This window comes from Oncorhynchus kisutch, linkage group LG2 (genome assembly GCF_002021735.2).
Source record: "Oncorhynchus kisutch isolate 150728-3 linkage group LG2, Okis_V2, whole genome shotgun sequence".
Taxonomy (NCBI): Eukaryota; Metazoa; Chordata; class Actinopteri; order Salmoniformes; family Salmonidae; genus Oncorhynchus; species Oncorhynchus kisutch.
In genome coordinates this window covers 63,966,335-63,976,334 of record NC_034175.2, presented here as the reverse complement: position 1 = coordinate 63,976,334, position 10,000 = coordinate 63,966,335, and the positions used below count along the sequence as shown (strand labels likewise).

At 43.2% G+C, this 10,000-nt stretch overlaps 1 protein-coding gene across 1 annotated transcript in view; it reads right to left on the bottom strand.

The window, feature by feature from the left end:
• The window catches only part of LOC109904925 (collagen alpha-2(IV) chain-like), a 122,779-nt gene that overhangs the window by 27,302 nt on the left and 85,477 nt on the right, over positions 1-10,000 (bottom strand). The window contains exon 5 of the mRNA XM_031802204.1: positions 11-145. Within this exon, the coding sequence (XP_031658064.1) occupies positions 11-145 (135 nt within the window). The remainder of the gene's footprint in view (positions 1-10; positions 146-10,000) is intronic.

Here is a 10,000-nt window from a genome sequence, read left to right as displayed (position 1 = left end):
TGTTCCTCACCACAGAACCCTTGGGGCCGATGAAGCCTCCTCTGCCCCTGTCGCCCTTCTCTCCCTGGACTCCCTGGACTCCTGGGTCTCCTAGACGTCCTGGAGGCCCCTGGGGGCCCTGAGAACCAAGAAGACCAGGCTGGCCCTGAGGAAGAGAGACATGTTCATCAAAAGACAGAGGAGAGACAATACAATAATTGGGGGATGGAGACATTAACATTCAAATGTATATGTGATGAAAATAGTGTTTAAACTCACCTGTTGATGCTATAAAAATAACATAGAAACGCCATTCACTCGCCTTACAGGCAGGTAACTGGGGGTTTAGTATTGAATAGAGGTTAAAGCATCACAACAATGCAACTTCTCCTACATAATGAGTTGGCTGTCAAATGATATGAACATCTACAGCAGCTAAACATGTTGCAGTGGAGGTGAGACTAACCTTTACCTTAACCACACTGCTAACCTTATGCCTAACCCTAACCTTACATTAAGACAAACAATGTTTACAATATAGCCCATTATACTTGTGGCTGTGTTATCTAGTGGAAACCGGGTCAGACTAAATGAAAATCATCATTAGACTTTGCCACCACAAAGTTGACAAATATGTGACATTTGTCCCTCTGGCCCATGGACTAAGGGTGAGAGCTTTTTCAGCAAAGTGTGAATAAAGCGTCAAAATAATGTACACTATGTAAATCTATTTGCAACAGGACGTAGACATTTGACTAGAAACATAAACTCGGATTAACTGAAAGTAATCAATTACTAAAACACAGCTCTGAAGAAGACCTAAATAATCCCTGATAGAACTCTGTTGGCCTCGACAGAAATTTATTTTCTAGCCCTGGCTGGCATTGGCCTACCTCCCACCTGGAACATACCATTACCAGCCAATTATAAACCAATGCTTTCCACAAAGGCATGAAATCACAGTCATTATATTCAGGTAACAATTTCTCAATTAACATAAATGTATACATCACAATTATTATTATTATTATTATGTAGAACCTTACATTAAGCACAAATAAACCAGGGTACACATTTCTCTCTCCCTTGGGATTGAGCAATTGCATTACCCCGCACACACATTACCCCCGTGTTCCTCTGCTCAGACGTTGCTGACGCATGCCAGATCTTACACCGCCTGGATAGGTATTTTACGTATCAGCTAACCACAACATATGTTATAGCAATCTGGTGCCCAATGGCACGGTTGATGACATAACACACTGGTTAATGCATGTAACATCTGAGCAGGGGAATAGGACCATGATAACTGGCGCTCCCGACCACAGCTCTGATGGACACACCCCTTCCCGACCACAGCTCTGGTGGACACACCCCTTCCCGAGCACGGCTCTGGTGGACACACCCCTTCCCGAGGACGGCTCTGGTGGACACACCCCTTCCCGACCACAGCTCTGGTGGACACACCCCTTCCCGACCACAGCTCTGGTGGACACACCCCTTCCCGACCACAGCTCTGGTGGACACACCCCTTCCCGAGCACGGTGAAAGGAACAAACATTTAGGAGTTGAGAGGAATTCAAGGAAGTCGGGTAGCTTCAGACTTAATCAATAAACCGTTTCCAAATTCTGGTTATTTAATAAGGCAGGTCAGAATATAAGACACGTATTCCAGCTCTGTGACACACTGCATTCAGGAAGTTTTCAGACCCTTTGACTTTTTCCACATTTTGTTACATTACAGCCTTATTCTAAAATTGATATTAAAAAAAATGTCATCATCAATCTGGACACATTGTGTCTTGTGTATACCCCGTAATGACAAAGCAAAAACAGGTTTTTATACATTTTTTCAAATTTATAAAGAATAGAAAATGAAAAATCACATTTACATACATATTCAGACCCTTTTTCTCAGTACATTGTTGAAGCACCTTCGGCAGTGATTACAGCCTCAAAACTTCTTCCATTTAAGACTGATGGAGGCCACTGTGTTTTTGGGGACCTTCATTGCTGCAGAAATGTTTTGGTACCTTTCCCCAGATCTTTGCCTCGACACAATCTTGTCTCAGAGCCTTATGGACAATTCCTTCGACCTCATGGCTTGGTTTTTGCTCTGACACAGACTGTCAACTGTGGGACCTTATATAGAATAGTGTGTGCGCCTTTCCAAATCATGTCCAATCAAATGAATTTACCAAAGGTGGATTTCAATCAAGTTGTAGAAACATCTCAAGGATGATCAATGGAAACAGGATGCACCTGAGCTCAATTGCAAGTCTCATAGCAAAGGACCTGAATACTTATATAAACCAGGTATTTCTAAAAACCTATTTTCACTTTGTCATTATGGAGTATTGTGTGTAGATTAATGTGTGGAAAAATTAATTGAATCCATTTTAGAATAAGGCTGTAACGTAACAAAATGTGGAAAAAGTGAAGGGGTCTGAATACTTTCCGAATGCACTGTATATAGATGCATAGACTACATATCACAGGAGGCTGGTGGAAGGAACTATATGAGGACGGCTCAGTGTAATGGTTGGAATGGATTCAATGGAATGGTACCAAACACACGAAACACATGGAAACAATATGTTTGACTCCGTTCCATTGATTCCATTCCAGCCATTACAATGAGCTCCTCCCACCAGCCTCCTCTGCTACATATCCTTGCCTATGCCAGCAGTCTAATTTAAACTGCCAAGCATAACTTCAGAGAGAACTGGAAACACCCAAAACCTTGGTTACGACTTTGTGGTATCAACCTATGGCCATAAGAGAGAGACATGTCTTTCTTCTTGAGCTTTGTAAAGTTAGGCATAGTCAACCACTACTCTCTTCTGCCATCCAGTGATTATGGGAGACTAATCTTTAGTTTAAAATAAAAATCAACTGTGTTTGACTCCTATGAGCTACCTCTTATCTGAATGATGGTACACAGTCCTTTATTTCTGGTAACTCTGCCTGGGAACATGTCAAATCCTGCATATGAGTATATGTTCTGATATACAGACACACACACACACACACACACACACACACACACACACACACACACACACACACACACACACACACACACACACACACACACACACACACACACACACACACACACACACACACACTTCCTTTAATCTCTCCATCAAATACACAGAGAATGCAGTCAGATAAGAGAGTGGCTTGGGGCAGGAGGAGAGAAAGCTGGGTGTCCTGTCTGATGCCTGTTTAAATCAGAACAACAATGAAATGTTCAAAATGCGATCCCATGTCATGTCAGAGTTAAAAGGCCAATCAGAGCGTTATTCAGTGCAGCGTGTTTTGGTTATTGGCTGTTTGAAACTTCACAAAGTCTAATCTACCAACTAAATAAACCGTTTTGATTAAGATACTCTGTGTGTAGAAAGAGAAAGAGCTCAGGGTTGGATAGGGAAGGAAAAGAGAATGTGAGAAGTGCCATATCTGTAGTGATGAGGATGGTTGAAATACAGTATACTGAACAAAAATATAAACGCAACATGTAAAGTGTTGGTCCCATGTTTCAGAAGCCGAAAACAAAAGATCCTAGAAATTTTACATATGAACAAAAAGCTTATTTCTCTCAAATTCTTTGCACAAATGTGTTTATGGCTGGAGGTGGAACCATAGTAGTCAAACCCCCTGAAGCCTATTAAACAGAGTGATAGAGTGTATCTGACCACCAAGTTTGTGCTTGAGAGGGGGAGGTTCGTCTGTGTATGTTTGTGCCATCGATGCAGGCGTATGCATTTCGGCAATGGCTTTTGGCAAAATCTTACCAATGTGAGTTATACAGGCTCCTGACCAATCCTGTGTGTTTTGTGTGTTTTTTCACGCTGATCTTACATAATCATTTCCTATGACTGAAAACAGCTTCTGGACGTAGAACAGCGATCACTAATCTCGATTTGGATGACAAATTCTACTTCAACGAGTTGGCAGTTCTAGAAGTTGTTCTTACTCGGGACCAGGCCTTAATCCCCAGGACTCAAAAGAGGAAGTTACGGGGAGTGCAAATAAACCGCCTCTACACAAACTGGATGAGCTCCATTTGAGACTATCCTATTAGCAGGACCTGAAGAACTGTAGACCGGTCGGCAGCCTCGGGTAAAATGAGGGGGAGGGGTGTGTCTCTTTGTTAACAACAGCTGGTGTGCGATCTTTAATGTTAAGGAAGTCTCAAGTTGTTGCTAGTCAGAATACCTCATGATAAGCTGTAGACCATACTATTTACCAAGAGTGTTTTCATCTATATTTTTCGTTGCTATCTATTTATCCCCCCAAACCGATGCTGGCACTAAGACCACACTCAACGAGCTGTATAAAGCCATAAGTAAACAAGAAAATGCACATCCAGAGGCGGTGCTTCTCGTGGCTGGTGGTTTTAATGCAGGGAAACTAAAATGCGTTTTACCTCATTTATACCACCATGTCATCTGTGCCAAAGGGAGAGCGAGGGAGACAAAATTCTATATCACCTCTACTCAACACACAGAAAGGCATACAAGGCTCTCTCTCGCCCTCCCTTTGGCATATCTGACCATAACTCTATCCTCCTGATTCCTGCTTACAAGCAAAAACTCAAACAGGAAGTACCAGTGACGCGCTCAATAGGGAAGTGGTCTGATGATCCGGATGCTAAGCTACAGGAATATTTTGCGAGCACAGACTGGAATATGTTCTGGGATTCATCTGATAACATTGAGGAGTTTACCACCTCAGTCACCAGCTTCATTAATAAGTGCATCGACGACCCCACAGTGACCGTACGTACGGAAGCCATTGATTACAGAAAACATTTGCACTGAGCTAAAGACTAGAGCTGCCACTTTCAAGGAGTGGGACACTAATCCGGACGATTATAAGGAATCCCGCTACGACCTCCAAGGAGCCAACAAACATACAATCTGTCAATACAGGACTAAGATCGAATCCTACTATAACGGATTGTAAACTATAACGGATTACAAAGAAAAGGGAAACCCAGCCGCTAACTACCCAGTGACGCGACCCTACCAGACTAGCTAAATGCTAGGCAAGCAACACTGAACCATGCATGAGTGCACCAACTGTTCTGGACGTCTGTGCTATCTCGCTCTCCATAGCTAATGTGAGTAAGACCTTTAAACAGATGAACATTCACAAGGCCGCGGGGCCAGATTAATTACCAGGATGCGTACTCAGAGTATGCGCTGACCAACTGGAACATGTCTTTACTGATATTTTCAACCTATCCCTGACAAAGTCTGTAATACCTCAATACGGGTGCGTAATTAGTCTCCTCCTGTACTCTCAGTTCACCTACGACTGCGTGGCCGTGCACGATTCCAACATCATCATTAAGTTTGCTGACGACATGACGGTGGTTGGCCTGATCACCGTGATGATGATACAGCCTACATGGAAGAGGTCAGAGACCTAGCAGTGTGGTGCCAGGACAACAACCTCTCCCCTAACGTTAGCAAGACAAAGGAGTTGATTTTGGACTACAGGAAACAGAGCGCCGAGCATGCCCCCATCGACATCGACGGAGCTGTGTATCTGGCCTTTCTGTGACATCGGGTGCTGTTAAAACCCCAGCTACAATAAATGCAGCCTCCGGATATATGGTTTCCAGTTTAATCATGAATCATACACCCGCACCCTTCTTCTTCCCTGAGAGATGTTTATTGTTGTCGGTGCGACTCACAAAGAATCCCGGCGGCTGTACCGACTCCGACAGCATGTTCCCAGAGTGCCATGTTTCCGTGAAACAGAGTATGTTACAATCCCGGATGTCTCTCTGGAAAGCAACCCTAGCCCTAATTTCCTCTACCTTGTTATCTAGAGACTGGACATTAGTGAGTAAAATACTCGGAAGCGGTGGGTGGTGTGCGCGACTCCGAATTCTGACCAGAAGGCAGCTCCGTCTACCTCTCCTGCGGTGACGTTGTTTTTGGTCAGCCTCTGGAAACAGTTCGAATGCCTTGGGTGGTTCGAACAAAGCATCCGCTTTGCGAAAGTCGTATTCCTGGTCGTAATGTTGGTAAGTTGACGTCGCTCTGATATTCGATAGTTCTTCCCGGCTGTATGTAATAACATTTAAGATTTTCTGGGCTAACAATGTAAGAAATAATACACAAAAAAACTAAATACTGCATAGTTTCCTCAGAACTAGAAGCGAGAAGACCCTCTCTGATGGCGCCATCTTGCTTGTGCACAATTTTGTTGTGTTACACCCTGAATTCAAAATGGATTAAATAGATTCTTTTTGTCACCATCTACACACACAATACCCCATAATGACAAAGTGAAAACACAGTTTTTTACAGAAATATCTGAATTACATAAGTATTCACACCTCTGAGTCAATACATGTTAGAATCACCTTTGTGATCTCTTTAACTGTTTTAAAATCACTATTGGAATCACAGGGAAATCCCTGAGTGGTTTCCTTCCTCTCCGGCAACTAGGAAAGTTAGGAAGGACGCCTGTATCTTTATAGTGATTGGGTGTATTGATACGCTATACAAAGTGTAATTAATAACTACACCATGCTCAAAGGGAAATTCAATGTCACCAATAGGTGCCCTTCTTTGTGAGGCATTGGAAAACCTTCCTGGTCTTTGTGGTTGAATATGTGTTTGAAATTCACTGCTCGACTGAGGGACCTTACAGACTATTGTACGTCTGGGGTACAGACATGATGAGGCGGTCATTCAAAAATCATGTTAAGCACTATTACTGCAAACAGAGTGAGCCCATGCAACTTAGTATGTGACATGTTAAGCAGCTTTTTACTCTTGTACTTATTTAGGCTTAACTTTAAATTCAGGCTGTTGTCTGTGTGTGTTGTGTGTTTGTGTGTGTTGTGTGTTGTGTTGTGCATATATAAGAGACAACTGTCTAGTGCAGTGCTATGGAATGCACTGGGCTGTATGTTTCTGCATGGCTAAAACACAGAGCTGATAAATGCCATTCTTCATGTGATGCTGATAAAGGAGGGAAGGGGAGATATGGGTACAGGCTGTGTGTAATTGTGTGTGAGTGTTTAAGAATCAGGGGAGGACATCTTAACCAAAACAATTGTAAATCACAGGGGACCTGAACAAACATCACAATATCTGAAGCAAATTAACCCCTTCACCTCACTCCTACTCTGTTGTCTACCCTCTGCTAAATGTAATCTTTCACATTCAACTCCACTCCTTTCTTTCTTTCTTTCTCTCCTCTCCTATCTATTTCTTAATTCTAAATCTCTGTTTTCCTATCAGACACGGCACAGAAGTCCGCTCAACGTCTAGTTTTTTATTTACATTTACTAATGTAAATTCAACGTGAAATTAACAACAAATATCACCATGTCATTGGATTTAGGTTAAAGGTTTGGTGATAAAATAATGAAATGCCCTTAGGTTGATGACTTTTTGCAAATCCAATGAGTTTTCCACGTTGATTCAAAGCCATCACATTGCTTTTTGGGGTTTGAAATGACGTGGAAACAATGTTGATTCAACCAGTTTTTGTCTAGTGGGTATGTAACTCATCTTCTCCTTCTCTCTCAATTCTCCTCCTGATCTTCTGACCTAGTTCTGTCAGCTGTTTTATCAGAGGCCCAGCTCCCTGGCACACAGCTTCTCCACAAATAGAGAGAGAATGGATATGATATCAGTCCTGGGTCGACCTCTGTACATACTGTAGCCGGGTCATGGTACTCCTCCAGCAGAGGGAGGAGAAAGCTGTGTGTGTGTGTTTGTGCATGTGCGAGTGTGTGTGTCTGTGTGTGTGTGTGTGTGTCTCTGTGTGTGTGTGCGTGTGTGTATGTGTGTGTGTGTGTGTGTGTGTGTGGTATATAGAGATAGAAAGAACCATCGGGACTGCATTCTAAACACGAGAGAAAAGTTCTAGAGTGAGCAGTCCAACCTGCTCTGAGCTTTGGGCTGGTTCCAACACAGAGGAGTTTGAGAGCAGCTTAAGTCTACAGTAGAAAGAGTGTAGGGTCTAGGAATGTCCTGTGTGCATTCAATATGTTTATAGACCCACTGTGGCTTAATACATACCCACCTAAATTGCTCATTTAAACCCTGACACACTGCCCAACACAAGCACACATGCATATCGCACACAGACTCATGACTCTACAATTACTTCCAGGTGGAAAGGTGTCTGCCCTCAATCATACTTTACAGATGTCAGAGGAAGGGCCAAAGATGGAGAGATGAAGGGAGAAGGGAAGAAAGAGAGAGAGAAAGAAGGAAAGACAAAGGGAGAGAAAACATCGACACACATTCAGTCTCACAATCCAGTGCACCTGCATAAACACAGAATCTGACAAATACATCTGAGGATATCTGCTCTTCAAACATCCTCTCTCCTTTCCTTTTGAAACACCATTGATTTTTTAAGGCTGTGTGTGTGTGTGCATATACATGTGTGTGTGTGTGCATATACATGTGTGTGTGTGTGCATATACATGCGTGTGTGTGTGTGCATATACATGTGTGTGTGTGTGCATATACATGTGTGTGTGTGTGTGCATATACATGTGTGTGTGTGTGTGCATATACATGTGTGTGTGTGTGCATATACGTGTGTGTGTGTGCATATACATGTGTGTGTGTGCATATACATGTGTGTGTGTGTGTGTGTGCATGCATGTGTGTGTATTTGAGTCCTTCAGTCTTTTGAGCTTTGCTCTCTCAGCCTCCTCTGGAGGCTGGTTATGGAGGATGGTTATGGAGGCTGGTTATGGAGGTTGGTTATGGAGGCTGGTTATGGAGGATGGTTATGGAGGCTGGTTATGGAGGCTGGTTATGGAGGTTGGTTATGGAGGTTGGTTATGGAGGCTGGTTATGGAGGATGGTTATGGAGGCTGGTTATGGAGGATGGTTATGGAGGCTGGTTATGGAGGCTGGTTATGGAGGTTGGTTATGGAGGTTGGTTATGGAGGTTGGTTATGGAGGTTGGTTATGGAGGCTGGTTATGGAGGCTGGTTATGGAGGCTGGTTATGGAGGCTGGTTATGGAGGTTGGTTATGGAGGTTGGTTATGGAGGCTGGTTATGGAGGCTGGTTATGGATATAACAAAAAATTCAGAATGATAGAGATATATACTTCCCTTCACCCTGATGATTACTCCTTTGTCTTTTTCTATTCTCTCTTTCTCTCTATCCTCTCATCTCCCTCCGCCTCAAGTAAGACACTCATGAGAGTTCCGGGTTAAACGGGGACATGACCAGTCGTCAATCAGGATCCAAGTCAAAAGAAAAAATAAGAAAAAATAGAGTGAAGGTGATGACATCATGGATGGAAGATGTTCATTATGGATCAGTGGTTTATGACCTGACCTGCTGATTGGCCTTCTTCAACTCTCAACCCCTCCTCATCTCAATCTCAATCCAAATCTCTTTTCTACTTATTTCAATCTCTGTCTGGTATTGCTGTCACACAGTCACTATCGATCACTCCTCTCCTTGTCAGATCCCTCTGTCCATTCTCCCCACGTTCTGTTTTTCCATTCCATTTTCCATTCCATCCCAGCAATTTTTTCAATTCGTTGTAGTCACTGGCAGTAGAGAACTGGAAGGAAAGGCGGCCAAAGGAAATGTTGGCTTTGGGGATGACCAGTGAGATATACCTGCTGGAGCGCGTGCTAAAGGTGGGTGTTGTTATCGTGACCAGTGAGATGAGATAAGGCGGAGCTTTACCTAGCATAGACTTGTAGAGGACCTGGAACCAGTGGGTCTGGTGACAAATATGTAGCGAGGGCCAGCCAACTAGAGCATACAGGTCGCAATGGTGGGTGATATAAGGCACTTTGGTAACAAAACGGATGGCACTGTGATAGACTGCATCCAATTTGCTGAGTAGAGTATTGGAAGCTATTTTGTAGATGACATCGCCGAAGTTGAGGATTGGTAGGATAGTCAGTTTTACTAGGGTAAGTTTGGCAGCGTGAGTGAAGGAGGCTTTGTTGCGAAATAGAAAGCCGATTCTAGATTTGATTTTGGATTGGAGATGTT